Source organism: Lycorma delicatula, chromosome 9 (genome assembly GCF_047948215.1).
Source record: "Lycorma delicatula isolate Av1 chromosome 9, ASM4794821v1, whole genome shotgun sequence".
Classification (NCBI taxonomy): Eukaryota; Metazoa; Arthropoda; class Insecta; order Hemiptera; family Fulgoridae; genus Lycorma; species Lycorma delicatula.
Window position 1 is genome coordinate 84,450,544 of NC_134463.1, and position 21,371 is coordinate 84,471,914.

General features: G+C 28.4%; 2 protein-coding genes across 4 annotated transcripts in view; one reads left to right on the plus strand and one right to left on the minus strand.

Moving 5' to 3' along the window:
* Nucleotides 1-4,708, plus strand: part of LOC142330089 (multiple inositol polyphosphate phosphatase 1-like) — a 45,343-nt gene extending 40,635 nt beyond the window's left edge. Inside the window, exon 9 of one of the 3 annotated variants that reach the window (XM_075375147.1) lies at nt 3,873-4,708. In XM_075375147.1, the coding sequence (XP_075231262.1) occupies nt 3,873-4,551 (679 nt within the window). In that variant the 3' untranslated portion in view covers nt 4,552-4,708. The remainder of the gene's footprint in view (nt 1-3,872) is intronic. The other 2 variants (XM_075375146.1, XM_075375145.1) reach the window with 2 other exon arrangements.
* Nucleotides 762-18,315, minus strand: LOC142330090 (rapamycin-insensitive companion of mTOR-like). Its single transcript, XM_075375148.1, has 8 exons — nt 18,100-18,315; nt 17,968-18,012; nt 14,005-14,164; nt 12,899-13,022; nt 10,611-10,801; nt 8,745-8,954; nt 7,992-8,269; nt 762-2,322 (listed from the first exon to the last, which is right to left on the minus strand). The coding sequence occupies exons 1-4, from the start codon at nt 18,152-18,154 to the stop codon at nt 12,983-12,985; spliced, it is 300 nt and encodes a 99-aa protein (XP_075231263.1). The 5' UTR covers nt 18,155-18,315; the 3' UTR covers nt 762-2,322; nt 7,992-8,269; nt 8,745-8,954; nt 10,611-10,801; nt 12,899-12,982.
* Nucleotides 18,316-21,371: the final 3,056 nt, after the last annotated feature.

Genomic DNA, 21,371 nt, shown 5'->3' on the forward strand with positions numbered 1-21,371 from the left:
TTTCAAAGGAAGACATTGAATTTAAACTTTCTCCTCCTACTTATGATGGCACTTTCTAGCGTCAACAAAACACATATATTTTTCCTGTTGATATTTTCCTGTACAATGTACAATGAGCCAAAATGTTTGTTATTTACTGAGATAAATTATAATTTTCCTGTATATTTTTCAGATTAAAAAACTTTAGTAATTAAATAGGCTACTTTTCCATTAATTTTCCAGGTAGGTCAAATTTGTGTATTTTTAAAAGTTAAGTGCTGTTAAAGCATTTAATGACTAATGTAAAGATGTGTTAATAAATAAAGTTTGTATACTGAAATGTAATGTTTCATTCCCTCGAAAGAAAAATACTTTTTAATCCATTGTTTATCATATGGACTAAGGTACAACATGGACTGACCCAAGGTACATCACAATGTTGTACCTTGGACCACCTTGCAGACCTTAAGAAAAGAAATAGTTTTATATTAAAATAGTTATTCGATAGAATTAAAAAAAATATTAGATTAACAATATTATTAACTGTATTGTAAAATCATTAACAATTAAAAATTACAACACAGTTGTAAGTAAATAAAATAAAATGAAAATTGACCCAAGGTATAACAACACTTTCCTCTACTAATAAACTGAGATATTTTTATTAGTATATATACATTACTTGTTGAAAATAAATTCATCCAAATTTCTTTAGACAAAACAAGGTGATATAAGCGTAAAAAAATTAATTTAAAAATATTTTTTGTCCACTAAATCTATTTAATTGGTTTTTTTTTGTAATCAATCACAATGTTTTACTATGATACTCAAAATGCTAATGAAATTCAATAATCTATTATACCATCATAATTCATTTTGCCATACACTCAAACAAACATCAGCTATACTAATTTGATTTATCTAACTTTGTTTATCTTTGAATTATTTTTTAAAGTGAATGAGCAACTGATTAAAGCAAATGTACATTTTGATTGGCTTCTTTCTCAACTCTCCTGGAATTAGGTAAATTTTTTTATAATTGATGACAACCTATTTTTTTTATGGATGCGAGTAGCAACTGATGTAATAAATTTTTTTCACATACTTTACTAATCATGTCTGATGTAAATTACCTTTAGTGGCATCATTAATATGTGTATAGTAAGAAATTATTTTGAGCTTTACTTATGTATATTTATATATGTGATAGGACATATGAGGAGACCTGGGTTTACCTAATAACCATCATAGTTCCTAGTTAAGTTTTATGTAAAGGTATTAGAGAAAGGAAACATGTTCCTGGATATTGACTGGTAAAACCTTGGAAAAATCTTGTAGATGAAGAGTTCAAAGATCAGGAAAATGGTGGATGGTGAGAAAAGTAGTTTTCCCATTAAAAAACTATAAAATTGTTTGGATAAACCCACCTAAACAAACTCTCCTTTATGCAGTGGATGCTCACTACATGAACTAGAATGGGAGTAATACATTAATGATTTTGCATTGACCAGTTCAAATATACACTGCACATTTGAAAAGTAACACATTGCTTTTCATTCAAATACTAAAAAGCCACCCTTGATCATGCTTCTAAAGCATATAATTTGCAGTTAGATGGTTTGATATATTATGGGAAAGTGTCTGTCATTCATTGGTTTTCTATTTTTGTAAGTTACTTTTTTTACTAGTGGTCAAGAAAATTAATGTTTTTATTATAAATATCTTCAGCTATAAAATTTGATTCATGTTATTTATTTTTTTTTTTTTATTAACATATACAAAAATGCAACTGCTGTTCAGTTGTCTTGTGTTGCCTTGTCGCCAAATACAAGGCTTCTGTGATTGGAGAACAAAAGCACCAATCATTAAAAACAGCCAGAAGAGTGACTAAGAATGAAATAAAATGAGTTTTAAAAACTCATTGTTATATTTGGTCAGATTAAAAAATTTACAGTTTAAACAATTATCATTGTCATCTGTCATAGACTAAAATATTGTGTGATGCGCATTTACTCTTCATGAGTAATGGTGATGCAGCATGCTACAACCTGAATTCAATTTTATTCATACCAATTTAAGAAAAACTTCAACTAGCTCCATCAGTTTGGAAATCAATTAATGTACTCCTATAAATGACTATAAAACAAAAGTGTTTAAGAATATTTCACTACAAATTTTATACAAGTTATGTTAGAATATCTCTTCTACTTTTTATAGAATAATGATTTCTCAGTATCATTTTCTTCAATCTCCATAATTGTTGAAAATTTCTCATTTTATTCTCAGTAGCATAACATGTACCATGTCGAACTAACATCCATAGTGATTCTACTTTACACTCTTCTGAAACATAAAATATTACATTTTTATTAAAAACTAGAGTAGGATGTAATGTTTAGGATAAGATTTTTTAATTTTTCTCCAAAATAACAACTTTAACAAAAGTCAGATTGAGCCTTCACAAGGTGCACCTGGATATATCGAAAACAAATAGGAGTAATTTGTCTGGTAAACTGCATCTAAACAAACTTCATCTATATCAAGTACTCTCTCAAACAGTACAAACTCTCCTTTATGTATTGGATGCTCACTACATGAACTAGAATGGGAGTAATACATTAATGATTTTGCATTGACCAATTCAAATATACACTGCACATTTGAAAAGTAACACATTGCTTTTCGTTCAAATACTAAAAAGCCACCCTTGAAGAGGCACAGGCTTCCCTAAGAAACATTTTCCCCATTACCCAGAATTTATGTGTTGAATGTGGATTTATATAAATTAAGTATTCATTTAACCAGTTTGTAGCATTTTAACAACTTAATAAAAATTTCAGTTTTTATAAATTTGGTAAGGTTAACTGACAGTATTTGTAAATATATGAGTATGTGTGGGATTTATAGATTTGTCAAAATTAACACAAAGTGTTTTGTCAAATTTACACAAAGTGTAATCTTTTTTTCTTGTAATAGGTAGCAAATATAATCTTAGAATCATATTACAAAGATTTTATTCTTTTAAATTTTGGAAATATGAATGTATCAGTACACACAAAAGAGGTGATCTAAGGATTTTGGTCTTTCACACAGCTTTTAATAATTTTTTTTTTTTGGATAATAAACTCATAAATGTATAGAATGTTGAAGATAATCATGAATAAAAATTTTTATTTTCATTTATATTCATATTCATTCATACCTCATACTTATAATTTTTTTTTACATTTCACTAAATCCTGTGCTAGTCAATTAAAAAAACAAAATAATTATTCAAAAACAATCACAACTCATTGTTCTTAAGTTACTTCATTAAAGCACTCAGATTTCTTGTTTTCTCATTAATATTGTTTCTAACTATGGTCACCAAATGTGAGGTTACTCTTGGATATAAACAGTTGGAAGGTTGAGCCTTCAAATACTTTTTTCCACACCTATTGGTTCACGAATTAACTCTTTTATTCTCTCATATACCCAATTCCATTTATCACTATGCTCATCCGCTTCACCCTTGATTTACCCAGGTATAATCTCTTTATTACAGAAACCATAAGTTAGATTATACCGTGCATGAATTCAATCAATGTAAATGAAAAAACTACATGTGGTGTAAAAGTCGTGCGATAGTAAAATTAAACATTTCATTCAAACCATAGTGTTGGAGATGATTATAGATGTAGTGCACAGAAACAGACACTATAGTGTGAGAGATAATAGATAACAGTGATGCCTATATTAACATTTGGAATAGAAATTAGCTTTGTTTTCAGAGGCATACATTTAGCATACCCTCAAATAGTTAAAATTCAAACTACTCATTTTTAATTGTTCTTAATTAAACTTTTTATTTTCATTAATGATCTATTTATCTTAACATTTATTTTTATTTATAGGTGTGAATCTGATGAACTATACAAAATTGCATTTTATTTGAATGAAATGAATTTCGAGTTCAAAGCATGTGGTGGAAATATTTGTAGTTGGAATCAGTTTTATGATTCGTATAAATATAATCTTGACCCAACACAATGTAATACAGATTATTGTACAGAATTAGAAGACATTATGTCATGGTTACTAAATACTGATATAAAGATACAAAATGAAAATAATGATGAAGAAACAAATAAAAATTCAATGAAACTTCAAATTAATAATGATGAAAACAACAATGATGGTCATGGTGATGATAATAATAATAATGCTATAAAATTAGACAAGAATGTCATAAGTAAAAATGATACTACTGGAACCAGAGTGTTTAATGACAGTCTTAAAGAAAATTTTAATTATAACATTAACAATAATAATAATAAAACTAGTAAACCACAAACAGAGGATATATTTCCAATATTCAGTATAAGTGAAAACATAAGTAATATGTCTAATTTGCCTGATATTAAAATATATACGTCTACCAAAGTGAAAAAATCTAGTTCTTCATGGCCACAAAGAAATGATCCATGCTTACTTTTACCCTATATTTCCATAGTTATCTTTTCCAGCATCGTCCTTAAATATTTAATTAAACATTTTTGTCAAAGAAGAAATTATAAATTACTTAAGTTATGATAAAAAATATACTTATATTCAGAATAACTGAATCAATTGTTTTATTTAGCTCTTTTATTATTGCAGAAATATATAAAAAATACCTTATTTTTTAATTTATATATTAAGTAAAATAATCATTTACTTTAATGATTCAAAGTATATGTATAATAGAAATTTTTTTGAATATTTACATAAGAGTTGTAGTTTATAGTTACAAAGTAAAATTATTTCAACTTTCTTAAAAACATACATAAGATGTATATAAAATTTAATTTTTTTTTTTAATATTAAAATTATTTTAAAATATTTAAATTAAATTTCACATACCACATTCAAGATTTCAAGTAAACTTTCTTATCCTGAAGAAGAAAGCTATTAACAACATTACTTAAGGTAAATAATTGTAATTGTAAGGTAAATAATTGTAGTGTTACTTAAGGTAACACTTTGTAATTCAAGATTTATTTGTTAAGATAATAAAACAAGAAATTTACATATTAATAATAAAGGAAAATTGTTGTAATTTCCTTGTTGTTGAACTGTTAATAAGCACAAAAAAGCCTCAAAGATTAAACTTTGACTAGTATCATGTGAGAAAGAGCCTAATCCAAAAAAGTTTTTAGAGTATTTGAGTTCAAATCAAAATTAATTGTGAATTTCACAGTTAAATTTCTCCAAATACATTATCATTATTTCTTTTTACATTATTACGTAACAATTAAGTACAGTGTTCCAAATCCAAAGTAATGAAAATATCCAGGGAATATGGTGTAACAAAGATTACTATTGAGGAGAAACAATTGGAACAGGTGGTATAGGTTGGAAGCACAATAAAGTTTGATGCAAGTTGCACTACGAAAAATAGAAACAGAACTGCGAGTGGTAAAATGACTTTCAGCAAGGTTAGAAATCTGCCTACGACAAAAAGTATACCTATTGATCTGGGAAAGGTGTAGACACATGCACAGTAAAGAAAAGAAAAACTTGGCATCTGGAAAGTTTTGAACTGTGGCTATGGAGGAAAATGTTAGGTATTAACTGGTGAGAGCAAGTTGTCAAGATCAGGTCTTGACAAATATAAATGGAAGACAATACAAAGAAAGAAGTTAACTAGATAGGCCACATCCTAAGACATGACTGTATGTAAAAAGTAATAATTTAAGGAAAAGTTGCAGGTTTGAATGGAAGAGGAAGTAGAATAAGAATATTGGATAATTGGAAGTAAGACAAGAATACTGTAATTTAAAATAAAAAGCTCAGTACAGACCATCATGGAGAATGCTCTTTCTTGATTTATGTCAGTTGGCAGTTCCACTGAAGGAGAAGAATTTTAGATGTTTAAACAGCATAAAATTAACACAAACTAGAATAAACAAAACGATACTAAATGAAAAACAACGACGATGAACTGCATAACTTTCCGATTACACCAGTCAAGTTATGCTTTTCATTTTTCGTTCAATAATTTTAAGCTCTTATTTGTATAATAGGTGTCGAGAACTACAACTGAGGAATTGATGACAAATGTCCGCAAATAACCGTGTTTTACGCTGACTAAAACTAGGTAATTGTAATTTACCGTTAAGTTTGGCGAAAGATAACGCATCAACTTTCCGTACGCATTTGCAATAACGTACCCAATGCGTCCCATGACCGGTGCTGCGATTCAGATTGATTATCATTGACTCGATAGTTTCCGGTTTGGTGGGTAACGCGTACGTTCAACTTGAAAGCTTCTCTAAAATTGGCTGTTTTTAGTTCTTTAGCGTACCACGTCAATTCGATATCTGATAGCTGACTCACCGATATTCCATTTATCGGAGACGACGACGACTTGTTTTTTTTCTTACCGCCCCATCTTCAATCAGGTCATAGACCGTCTAAGGTATAATCCCCTTCCTTCGACTCTAATTTTTCTTTTTATCATCTCGACCGAAGACGGTATATTCTTCCTTTCCCGATGGTAATAGTGACTTAAAATGTGAAAAAATATTCCGAATTGGATAAAAAAAATTCCACTTCTCTCGAAAACGGTCAGTCTTAGAGCTTCAAAAAACTTAATTATATATTTCAAAATATATTATATATATATATCGAAATTATATTTCGATAACCAAACATAGTTTTAAACAATTCGTCATTGTTCAATCGATATCTATGCAAATTATTGTGATACTACCCGTGTGAAGCAATTGTTGCATTTAAATAACTATCATAAATAAATCTGTGTGTATTATTAAATTTAAAATAATAATAAGCTAAATAAAATAAATTTATTTTAAATCTATTTTATGTGAACCCGGGCTGGTTTAGCGGTGAACTATCTTCGCAAATCAGTTGTTTAACAGCTGATTTTTAAATTGTTTTTTTAATCTCCTGAATTACCATTAGATAATGCTTCAGAGGATGAGATGAATGATTAGTAGCGTGTGTGAAAATGTCATTCCTGACCAGGATTCGAACCCGGGACCTCCGGATGAAAAGATCATTATTAGGATAATTTTTGAAGTTAAAGATTCTGAGGCTCACTCTTAGCCATCAACGTGAAATAGTTGTTACCTCCAAGGTGATATGGAAAAGCAAACGTTGTTATCAGTTTATATTAAAAAGTAAAGTAAATAAGTAAGTAAATAAATCAGTTTATTCAAAAAATATATATTTATTTATGTAATTGAGTATCTTTTAATGTTACTTTGCATCCTTATGTAAGTCACATTATCCAGCCCTCCGAATCGATGATCAATCATTTGTAAAGCAAATTATGATTTGAATTTGACAACGTTAAGGACTGTACCATGGCCACCACTTTTATATTTTATAAGTCTCGGTCTTGGGGGGATATAAGAGTGCTGAGACATGTAAAAAAGCCCCTTTTTTCTGGTAAAAAAGTTGCAATTATCCTACTTATAGAGTTATAAAGTTTTTCGATTATACCATAACCTATACAATTGCGTACAGTAACAAGCAATATATTTACTTGTCATCGGTGAAATCGCTATCACCTTTTTAACGATAAACAAAACGAAACGTCGGGTTCGACAACTATTAAAAGGGTCTGATCAACAGTACCGCCATTCTGTACATGAACATATATTTGCAGTTGGCTTGGATTGTAAGGAAGAAAGAGAAATTAATCAAAAATGTTTAATTTAAGAAATTATGTTTTGTTTTATTCATTTAACTCAAAAAAGCATATTAAATAACGTATTTATTATTATTATTATTATTATAATATTTGTTATAAAAATTATTTCTTAATGACAATTTATTTTTAAAACAACAGATTTTTCTTAATTGTAATTTATTTTTTAAAAAACAAATTGTTGAAATTACAAATACTGTAGTAAAAATTATTAATAAAACCCAAAATATATAGATTAAGTTTTTATGTACTTTAAAATTATTATAATTTAACTGTACTCTTAAAGGATCATATTTTATAAAATCAGTAGTTTTACCTTCTTCATCTTCAACAGTAACATACATAATATTTTCAATTTTTTTTCTAATCAGTTCATAATATATTTGTACAATCTCTTCACTAATTTCCATTTTTTGTCTTGAAAACCAATCTATCCTATCGCAATACTTTGTATTACAAGTGACTGGATTAATAACATCTTTATATATAGTATAAAAGTGATCCCAATTACAGACATAACCGTTGCACTCATTAAATCTTTAATTCTTTTCATTTAAGTAAAACATTATCCTGTATGGATCACCTGAACTGCAACTGAAATTAACAAACATAAACTGATTATAAACAAATTAATATTGAAAAATATCATCGACATGTGTTTTTTTTTCTGAAACAATCATTGTTAAATAATTGTAATTAATTAAATGGCAAGTTAAGAGCAAATTATGGCAAATAGAGACCATAATAACCTAAAGTTCTTCTCAAGTAATGAGAAAGGACTGAGAATAAGCTCTTTCTCTCTCTCTCTCTCACTATATATATATATATATATATATATATATATATATATAGTGATATTGAAACATAAACTTATTGAATTATGTAAGTGATATTTATTTATTGTAGCAGAACACCATTCACTCTTTACTGATTAATTTAAGTTTCTGAACACATGAAGACTTCTGATTATCAAAATGTGACTTTGTTAAATATTATTAACTGATTTGTTTAATGCATAAATAGAGGTTTTTATAAATTCTTTTTTTTAATAAAGGTGATGTTTACATACCTCAACAGAACTGAAGCAAAATTAGAACCAAATGGATCAATGACTGATGTTTGCCATGAGCGATTCTTCATTTGATTAAAATTACCAGCAGTAATGTGTTCCTTATCTATAAAAGTTCCAAGCTGTGCTAATAAAGCAAATAAAGCTGAAGAGTGACCAAAATAAAATTTTCCAAAATAATGTTCTGCACTTGCATTTTCTTTCGCTGATCTGTAAATAAAGGTTTTTATTATACCAGTAATTATTTATGTTTACTAAAGTATTATTTCTGTAAATTTAACTATCTAGCTAATAATATTATTTATGACCGGTTTAATATTTCTGTTAATGATTTGAATTACTACCATGCATGATAATCATTTTTTCTCACCTTCATTTTCACTACATATTTTTTTTTAAATCTGATGTGATCACCTCATGACTTTCTTGCACGCCTAATAAATTACACATACACAATTTTTTTAAATAAAAAGTACATATAATTAATTTTATTTCATTAATAAATTTTGATATTTTTTATTTTTTTATAATTATTGAATTACTATTTATGGTAATAAATTTTTGCAATCACAGGTTATTAATAAATCAATAATTTAAATTACAAAAGAAGTTTAAAAAAAAAGCTGAAGTCTGATTCGAACCGATGTGTCCTTCTAAGATCGAAATATTTCATTAATTAAAATTTCATTTGGCTATAACTCTGGAACCAAGGAAAATAAGTACCACTTATGACATATTGTTGAAAAGCTCTCAATGAACGCTTATTACTGCAGTTAAGAAAAAGTCGAAAATCCAAATTCGTTTTGGATTTTGAGCTTTTTTGGACACTTTTGGCTCCGTCGATTTCAATTAAAAAGGGAGGTGCAAAACTAGACGTTACAACAGTGCTAAATTCAAAATTTCAAAATCCTCAGCTAATCGTTTTTGAATTATGCAAGATACATACGTATGTACATACTTACGTACAGACGTCACATCAAGACTAGTAAAAATGGATTCAGGGAAGGTCAAAATGGATATTTCCGTTGAAATTTGAAAACCGAAACTTTCGCGATCACAATACATCCTTTTACTTCATACAAAGAAGTAAAAATAACCATTCATAATAATTTCAGTTCTGTTATATATATTTTTAGTGCCTTCCTCACTCGTGTAACAGATTTGATATTATTGTCCATCCACATCTTTCTGTTTTCCATGACTTTTCACCATAAATTTCAAAAAAAAATATTTTTAATAATCTTTTTCTAATTCCTAGATATATGAGGGGGACATTTAAAGTAAAGACCATTTCACAATGAACAATTTTTCTTGCAGATAAAATGACTTGACTCAACTTATTGGTGTTTTTTACTGTAGTATACAACTTACAAACTCCTAATAGTCATTTACACTGTGCCTCCATACAGTCATTATCATGCATGATATAAAGTTTAAAATAAATAAGCCTTTTAATCCGTATAAAAGTAACTGCCTTTACTAGGACTTGAACGCTGGAACTCACGTTCGTTCACTACTAGATCAACCCGGTGGGTTAAGCCACCGACCGGGTTGACTTAGGGTTAACTTAAATTAACTTAACATCAAGAAAATCTATCCTTCTATCCTAATTCTTTATTAAATTTTACTGAAGCCAAATTATTTTGTCAGCAAATAATAAATATTACACGTGTATAGAACTTACTATGAATCTATTATTACATCATGACATTTGCATACAATGTAATTTATTTGCCACCAAATGATGAAATCCAAGGTCTATGTGCCTAAAAAAAATTCAGTAAAAGGCAATTTTCTTGTTTTTCACCCTCAAATGAAAAAAAAATAAATAAAAATAAATAAATAAAGAATTATTATTTTACATACATAACTCAACGAGTGTACCCAGAACTGCTCGAATCATTCGATCACGTATATCAGGAGGTGTCATAGTAAGTGATACAAGACATCGTGCAAGACTGATTGGAAACTCAGCAGCATTTAAGGAAAGTAAACGTCATACAACACGTAGTGCTTGAGTCCTTTCACAATCATTATCCAGTAAAAAATCTAAAGATCTATGGAAAAGAAAAACAAGCTTGAAATATATATATATATATATATATATATAAGTTTTTCCTCAATAAAAATTTATTTTTTTGTTATATCAAAAAGTTTTATTAATATCAAATAATAATTTTTTTTTTTAATTTAAAAAATTATGATGATGAAAAAATGACCAGGTCTGTTTAGTAATAAATAAATCTATTTAGACATATATAACATGTCTACTTATGCAGCATAATAAATTTTACCTCTATTATATGTAAAAATTATACACTTCTTAAAGTTTTAATTAGTCTTATTAAAGAAACTTCATATTTTCTAATTCTCATGTGTAATTTTTAAATAAATATAGTTAAATGCAAATAGTAGTTTATGACATTGGTATGTGCTGAAAGTACACTGCAGAATGCAACAGTTTAAAGGGTTACACCACTTTGTATATGATTATAGCGAGCTGAATTCTTATTAATACAAACTGTCCTCCAAATCAGATAATTAATATATTATGTTGAAAGGTTAAAAACATCCATAAATATAAAATTTGATTAGAAATTAATTAGGGACTTAAGAGGCAATAATGAGTAAATTACTTTATAGTTACTGTACAACCATGTTACAAAGTTGTTATTGTCTCCCATTAGGCAGTTTATTTAGAAACATTGCTGCCAAGTCAATATGCAGACACTCACTGTCAAAATATAAGAAAACCATACTAAATAACAATATAGGATGATTTTGAGCATAATTCCAGATGAGTCTACTTGTATACAACTCTACCACATAAAGCTTTATCTTAAACTTTTTAAGATACATATACTCCTAAGCTGGAATATCAAGAGCTACAAAAAGAGACTGCAGATTGGTCACTTAAGACTGTAATACCCCTCCAACTATAGTACTTATGCAACCTTACAATACAACATCTCATAACAAACAGTTTGGTGAGAGGTCAAACCTAACAAACATCAGTTGGTGCACTCTCAGTTAATGACGATAAAGAAGTGCACCTTCATTTCTGCATCAAGTATTGAATAATTTAACAGTTTTATAGAATTTCTTGTCTTTAGTGATGATGCAACTTTTCAAATATAAAGAATTATGAATCGCCAAAAAAACATGAATCTGGAACCAGAAATTCCCAGTTATTGAACATCTGCAAGAATCCCTAAAGGTGAACATGTTTTGTACTATTCAACGTACACAGCATTTAGTTTTCTTTGTAAAGTCAACAGGAATACTTAGACAGATTGAACAGCCTGTTGCTACAACTTTATGAAGATGAATCACCCACAGATGATGACTGGTAGAATCATATCTACCATTATGATGACTCTCTTTCCAGTTACTACAAGATGTGAAGATACTTTAGTGAAAACTTGCCAAAATGTTAGGATAGGGTTCGAAAATTGCAATGATGAGGTATTAATACAGTAGCAACAATGATTTCCAAATTTTATCAGTGTAGCAATATAAAGTATATTGTTTCCTTACTACCATCATTCCCCTGCTGATCTTGTGGAATTTTTAATCCACTGCTGCTGTAACAGTGATCAACTGGATGATGTCTCACATGTATACGAGACATATCATCAACAGTATCACCTACATATCCATTTGCAACTGTAAAGAAAACACTGAGCAAATGAAAGAATTGTAAATAAATTTAGGGAGTTTATCTTCATTTTATTGCAACAAAATTTGGAATCTTTTATTTTGAGAGGGAATAACTGAACAGGTTAATGTTGCCCAAATAAGAAGAGCAGGAAAATGCCTTACTGCATTCAAGTATATATCAAATTATACAACTGCAAAGAGAAATACATGCAGAAAATCTTTTTTCATGTGGTGACAATAAACAGAAACAAAAAGTTGCTAAAAATGGACTCTAGAGATTATAAAAATAATATTAATCAGTAACAGTAAAACTATTGTGAAATAGAATAAAAAAATTAAAATAAGTAGTAGGTACCCATACATATACAAGCAAATACTTATACAGTGAGTAAATAATAATAATAATAATAATAATAATAATAATAATAATAATAATAATAATAATAATCTCAGAGGTAAAACTGCTGAACATATATATTTTTTTTTTATCATACCTCACTAACAAACTGTAATTTTATACAAGAAGCAAAATCCTGTTTAGTTTGAATAAGAAATTTAACGACTCGAAGTGCAGCTGCTCAAACAAGACTAGATTCATGTACCATAGCAGGTCGTAAGCTGAAAGCAAAAAAGAAAAAAATGAACAGAATGAAAAATAAATATTTAAAATGAAAAAGAATTTTTTCAAATGGGCATTCCACCTGGTTAAGAAAAATAAATGTTTTAACACTCACAATATAAAATTTTTATAAGACTTGTTATGTTTTATCCTTTCATTTAGATATATAACTAAATTAGATATGTACCTAACTTTTTCTACTCAATTCATTTGTGTTTTAGTTTATAGCTATTTAAAGTTTAGTTAAAAATAATATTTTTTGTTTTTCAAGACCACCGAAACAATTTTTGCTTTCCTTATCAAAAATTATTTCTCATCTTATTAAATCACTCCAAATAAATCTTTTTTTAAATTAACCATTAAAAAATAAACATTTCAGAAAAACTTACCTAACACTCAAAGCATTATTAAAGTGTATAAGAAGTTTGTTTTAATATTGGAATTTTTGTAGGCAACGGAAAAGAGTTATCAAATACAATTTTGCCACATGATCCTTAATTATATTCACCACAACTAACAAATAATTCATGGCTTTTTCCTTCCCAGAAAAATATTGCTTTTATTCAGAATTCTTGGAAAAAATTTGTTCAGAGAGTTATACAAACTTACCGCCCGGAAACAAGTGTACATAAAACATACATTTGGAACTGAACATTAATTAGTGAATATTGTTGCTTTTGAAGTACTCCCACTGTGAATTTAAATCCAGGTTTGAATTCACATTTCTGAAAACAGGCTTGAAACCCTTTTTTCAAAATACTCTTGAGTTTGTATATCACATTATGCTGGATTCCAATAATGTTAAAACATATTCCTTCTCTTAGAGCATCTTTAAATTTGGGAAGAGCCAGAGATCATATGAATAGTAATATTAGGGTAATTACCTATTTAACAAACAGCAGAAAATATCTCTTTGGCAACCTTTAATGGCATTCTTACTTTTGTTAAACTATAACACAAAAACAACAAAATCTCACATACCACAATAATATATCTTCAGTTGGAAATCCAAAATCTTTATCACCATTTTCATCAGTTATAATTTTAACAAATCCATTTAAATAAATAATTTGATGACTTTCTGAAACACCATGTTTTTTTGATACACTGATCAATATCTCCTTTACATTTTCAGCAACTCCTAGAGAACAAATAGAATTGATATTTATAAAACAAAATTATTTATACAATATTAGGGAATTATTGGTACTCATTTATTGCGAAGTGAGTAAAACATTTTTATTTTACCAAAGTATTAATTTGTACACAGTTTGTTTATGAATATATTCCTGATGACACACAAACTTATTCATAATACCTAACCTATTATACCTACCTTGTCATGAGACCTACCAACCATATCACCCAAAGATCAAGCAGAACTTAACATTTTAAGATTCATATTAATGGATACACAACCCGATCACTGACTTACTCCTTTGGTAAATAAATAGAAATAAAAACAAAGAAATGAAATTAAATATATGTTACACTAAAATATAAGAGAAAAATACACTTAAAAATATAAGTACACAATTCTTGAAAGCTTGGTACCTAGCCTTGTAAAAAGTGGAGAGAGAATATGAATCAAGAGGAATGAAAAAAAACCATGAAGGTTTTGAAATTTGGTTTCAACAAAATGAAATTATAGAATAAGAAATGAGAGAAGCATTAAGAAGGGGGAGGTATCTGTTGAAAGATATTAAAAACGTAAAATGTTATTTTCAATCATATGTTGTAGAGGCACCTTTCAGAGAAGAATTGTAAAAGGGAAAAGAGAATGAAAAAGGACTAATACCAGGGTCATTTGGAGAGTTCTCAGCTTGACAAAGAGATGATGCAATTATGACCAAATCACTATGTTTTTATCAAGTATGATCCTTTAGATGGTGGGCTGCAATGTTTCAGCAGATGCATACGTTTCATCTTTGTAGTGAATAAGCAATGCAAATAAGTTCTGACATTTACTAAAAAATGGATAAAATTGATGATCGAGTTGCTATAAAGAACTTTTATAAAAGATTTAATCCCAACAGACATATAAAAAAAGTTCATTTTTACAGGATTCTTCCCCTTTGTTTTCATTGATAAAAAAAACAAGCTTCTGAATTTTAATGTGGTCCGTACATCTGTCCAAGATGATGAATGATCAGGGCAACCAAAAACAGCTACCAACAAAATGCCTCAAGAAATCACAACACCATATTAAATGACTGATGACATGACTGAAAGTATGCAAGCTGGATGACATTGCAAATATCTAACTAGACTGTGTCTATTTATATTTTATTAAATATTTTGGATGTGAAAAAGCTTTTTACTCTATGGAAAAGTTATTTTAGGTCAAATTTATTAACAGTTGACCAAAAAAGCAATTGACTGAACACTTCTGAAAGGTGTTTAGACTTATTTAAACTGGATTTTGCTGAGTTTCTTCATTTTATAACAGTAAATAACTGATAGATACACCATTACATGCTAAACACCAAACAGAAGTCAAAACCGGAGTGCGAGTGGGTGAAAGTGCGCCAAAGAAAGCGAAAACGGGTTTTCCAATTGTGGGAATAGTTATGGCTACAAGTTTTGGTTTTCTTATAGAGTGGTTCTATTAAACTTCCTGTAAAAAGGCAAGACCATCACCAGGGAGTATTATGCTTCACTATTAGACCAATTGAAGGTTGTTATTCAGGCTGAACAGCCACATCTCGCAAAAAAGAAAATGCTCTTTCACCATGATAATGGGCCTGCTAACATGTCTCCAGTTGTAGCTGCAAAATTTCATGATTTACATTTCAAATTGCTTCCACATGGACCATATTTCCCAGATTTGGTTCCCAGGGAATACTTCCTCTTTCCAAACCTGAAAATATGGCTCCCTGGACAAAAATTTACATTAAATGATGAGGTCAAAGCTGACATGCGCTCATTTTACAGAGCTGGACAAATCCTATTACATTGAAGGTATTAAAAAGTTGGAATGTCATTGATCTATATATATCAAATTGCAAAATGGCTATGTTGAAAATCTTTTTTTAATTTCTGATAAATTTTGTGTTTTCTTTGTCAGGCCAAGAACTTTTCAAATGGCCCTCATATACACATATAAATCAAAAAATCATATAAATCACATATTAGATTGTTTACAGAATTTTTTTCTGATGATGAATACTTTGATAATTGTTTATTATTCTGTTTTATCTAATATTCTTCTTCTATTTTTTCTAATATTTTAAATTATCAAAAATACCTCAGTTTAAGAATATATAGGTAGTTTAAGTAAAATATATATAGGATAATACATTTAGTAAGAATATTTAAAAATAGGTTAAAGTTCACAAAGACAAAATAATGTTATTCCTGTGATCATATGCCATTATTATCTATCAATATATCTATGTTATAGCACTTCAGCAGAATGCTCACAATTGGGGGTTATTATTTCAATATCAATCATAGCTTCATATTCTAATTATAATTAGAATATGAATACAACTAAAAACCCTACCTAACTAAGCACTAACAGGGGTCAGCTACACAACAACGTGATTGTCTCCCCAGTACTCTACTCTTCTTTCACCAGTCAAACAAGTGCGTATCCAGTTACTATGCATAGTTAATTTTGTTGGATTATACTATTATGAATATTAACAAAATATTAAAATTTTGTTCTATCTTTTCTTCATACAATATTGTATATCCCTTTGTTAGATTTGCGTAATTTTTGTCAGTATTCACGTAAATTAATTATCTCAATAATAATTCATTAACTATATTTACTTATCACTCGTCAGTATTCAGTAACATGATATACACAATTAATTGTTTAAAAATGTTGTCCTTATGATTTACTTGTAATAATGAAAAAGGCATAAAAAACTAAAATCATATAGAATGATATAAAATGTGAATACTAATTTACTACAGACATAGATCTACTTATAATTACAGATAACACTGATACATTTGCTATAGGAAGTTTACAATGCTAAGTGGCTAGCAATCAACATTATTAACTAATAATTATAAATTACATATTACTAGCTGTAAGTTATTTCAAAACATTCCCAAGTTTAATTAAACTCATACATCGGGGTTTAAAAGTAATTATACACTTTTATTTGATTTTCTATTAAGATATTAAAAAAAGACAAAATAATATTAAAGTAACAATATAACTTTTAATCATATAGATCCTTCTGATGACTGCTGGGTAACAAGATGAAGAAACAATAATGTATTTTTAAAAACACTAAAAATACTTATTTTACTTATATCTGTTGACCCTGGGTTTCAATCATTGATCGTGCACCTAATCTTATACCTCAGATTCAGTATTTTAGCATTACAGAAACTCAATCCTTTTTTATTTCTTTTATATGAATATTTTAATGAATTTTTACATTACTTTGACTTATTTCAGGTACATTAAATGTAGCAGACAGAGTATAATTAAGAAAAATCTCAGTTCAGATGTTAAAAAAATAAAACAGGAAAAAGAAAAATTAAGACTGTTAAAATACTGACGCAGCATATTTAAACATAAACTTGAAGACTAAGATGTAAGTACTAACATTCATGAGTACATAATCTTGTGTTTTTATATAATACTACAATGTATAGGTTTCTGTACAAAAAACCTAAAATAAATAACTCTGCGATTTAATAATGCGAACAATCTACATTCCAGAAATAAAACATCTTAGTTCCACATCCAAAATATGTTTTTCCATAGCTTCACACAACTAAACACAGTAAAACACTAAAATTATTGAATAAAAATAAAATTACTACCGCTGATGTAATTTTTAAAGAAAATCTATAAAAAAACCTAAGAATACTAATTGGTTAGGCTTGTGTAACCAACAAAATTTAGTATGTTATTATAGAAAACAAACAGCAAATTCACATCTAACATTCAAGAAAACATTGAAAAAACCAACATACCTCTACTAGGATCCAATTTTATTCCTTTATCGGTGCCAGTGTAACCTGAAAAAATACGAATATAACAATATTGAACGAAACACAAAACGAATACTTTTAATCACAAAAATAACAAATAATTAAAAAAATTACCTCTAGTTCCACGACTAGAAAGAATATTTCTAACCATCCAGCTGGAAACCCCCATAATTCATTAATTATACTATCGATTAACCGAATAAAACAATTGCATTCCAATTACAAGAAAAAATTTGTCAGTAAACATACTGAAAGATAAATTGCTCATAAATGAATCGTTTCTTTCGTGACGTAAATGACGAATGATAGGATTGGATTGATAGTAAAGGTAGTTACTTTTATTCGGATTTGAATACTAGATCGTGGATACCGGTTTCTTTGGTGGTTGGGTTTCAATTAACAATACATCTCAGGAATGGTCGAATTGATACTGTACAAGACTACAGTTCATTTACACTCATACATATCATCCTCTGAAGTAATACCTGAACGGTAATTCCCGGAGGCTAAACAGGAAAAAGAAATGGTAACTACTTTCATCCGGAGGCCCTGGGTTCTAATCCCGGTCAGGCATGCCATTTTCAGACACACTACAAATCATTCATCTCATCCTCTGAAGCAATATCTAACAGTGAACCTGGAGGTTTACAAAAAAAAAAGATTGCTAAGTACGCAATAAGTTCTATTTTTAAGGCCAAAACTCATTATTATGCTCACTAACTTCCATGTAAAATAAAACTAAGAATGATTTTAGAGGCAGAAAATGCTGAAAAGTTGTAACATCGTTATAACTTATTTATTGGGAGCAATTTGTGATATTGTTGTCAACTAACATGAATTACATATACTTCTGAAAAAGACAAAAGTAATTCTCAAGAATACCAAGAATCCTGTACTAATTATAAGTGGAAAGTGAGGACAGATGTGAGGACTTTACAAAATATTTTTAGCTTTCTTAATTAAATCAAATATGCTGTCACACAACAGCATATCAAGCTCACCAAAATAAGATGCTACTTGTCACCACAAGCCACATCTCCACTCTTTTCAATACAAAGATTGCCTGGGTATTTAATATCATCATTGTCAGAGAATGCATCACAAAATACCATGGCCGGTCAGGAATTGGATGAGCCAAAAATTTAGCTCATCGAATCCCCTCTCGACCCACCTCTCTTATCAGCTGATACGTCCACCTACCCTTACTTGACGTGTCCCAAATTTTCTGCCAATTGCTCTTCATTTCTTCCAGTGCTACTTCACTCGTTCCTCCTTCATACAGAATTGCTCTCATTCTCGTCAGCTGCTGTAGGGGCGGAATGCCATATTACAATCACATATTTTAAATTGTCTTATCTACACTGGGGAGGAACAAAATTAAAAAATTTCACTATTTTCAAATTTTAATTATGTATTCCATAAAACAATAAAACAGGAAACATCTTTTGCCTTTTGTGATTTTTTCAAAAAATTCATTTTTTTCTAGATATAAGCAAACAACTTGCTCAGTAAAAGTTAGCAGGAATGCATCACAGCTAGTACATACATACATGTGTTCATTTTCATTCAAATTTATATTTAAATAGCACGTTACTAAAAAAAAATAAAAACTTATACTAGCATCGTACCTAGGTGATTAGATAATATTGAATGACAAGTTATTAAAACAACAAAAAAGCTTTAAATAAAATAATTTAAAAAAATTTACTACTAATTATACATACCTACGTAGAATAATTATGAGAAGTGAACAAAAACTAGTTAAACAGGTTTTTATTTCTTTTCTTACAGACAATTTTTTATATTAGTAGTAATACATTGTGAGGACTGTAGGGATAGATCTTCAAAGTATTGCAATAAAGTTAATTCAAAATTTATTTTTGTTGAATATAATAATAATTTATTTGATGATGAATTTTATTCTTTTTGAAATGATTGTAAAACTCTTTGGTGCTTTGCCATTTAAAAATGAACATCAAAATTCATAAGTAGTACTTAATTATCAGCAATATATAGATATTGCTGATAATATACATGGAATGCTGTTATAAACAATAATTACATTGAATTACATACATGAAATAGGTACAGTTAATATTTCATTCGTTCAGTTTTGATAAATCTACATAGGGCTGTAATATTAAATATTTGTAATATAATAATATGAAAAAATTTGTATTGGAGTTCATAGAAAAATGTAATGAATTAATTAATTCTCTGCAATTACAAAACAGAATAAAAGATTAAAAAGTTAAGAAGCATATTTTCAATTGTTTTGTGATTATTTTTTTATCAGGTAGGTTTATTATAATTAGCTAATAAACTAACAGGTTATGTATTTGTTCAAACTTAAATATGTCCCAAATGCGACAATTTTTCTTGTTTACATACCTACAAAAGGTGGAAATGTGCTTTGTTGCTATTGAGTTTCTTACCAAAATTGACATCCATTTGTCGATTTTCCAGTACTCAATCAACAAATATCTTGCATTTCAAATGGTCATCTAGCTTCAGTTCCTGGTTAAGCTGAATTTTAAACATGTGCATATGCAGATCTTTCTTTAAAAAATTGCACTGTGCTTTTTGAAATGTCCAGATGCAATGACCAATGGTACATTGAGGTTTTGGGATCCTATACCACAATATTGCTCAAAATGTTAGTGTTTTTGAGCAATACTACAGAAATCACGTTGCCCCTTTTGACATGGAACAAAAGGCTGATAAGAAATAAAATAGGTTTCATATTTTAATAATAATTCACTTTATTATTATTAATTTTAATAATTTATTTGTATCCTCTCTTATAAGTGCAACACACATATTTTTAATTCTAATTCTATTTTTGTTTTAAAAAATAATTAAAAAAAGAAATTTCTTCATTCAAATTTAATTATATATAAAAATTTGCTCAAATATGTTTTATTAATCCCTTTTGCATTGTTGTTATTTGTTTAATGCTCCATTATATATGCATTTTGTAACTGCAGAGGGTTCCTAACTAACAAAAACAGTACATAAAATAAGGCAAAATTCTTATAACAATAAAAACAAAATCACAAAAGGATTAGTGTTTTGTGGTATAACTATGACTAGTAAATTAAACAAAGCTAACAAGGATGTGAGGAATTCTCATTTTCATTAAATAATAGATATGAACTAAAACAGTTTAACAAAATATAGTTTGCATTAGAGAATATGCCTTAAATAAACAAGCATTCTATTTATCATGTTATAGTCATCACCAACCAATTAGCTTAGAAAAGGAAAGTTGAGTTACCTCACTATGTTATCAGTATGAAAAGTAAATTTCAAACAGCAAAGAGAGCCATCAGGTGGATTTCTGAGAACCATAGGAATCTGTGGGTCAAAAGATTGTATCCTACCTT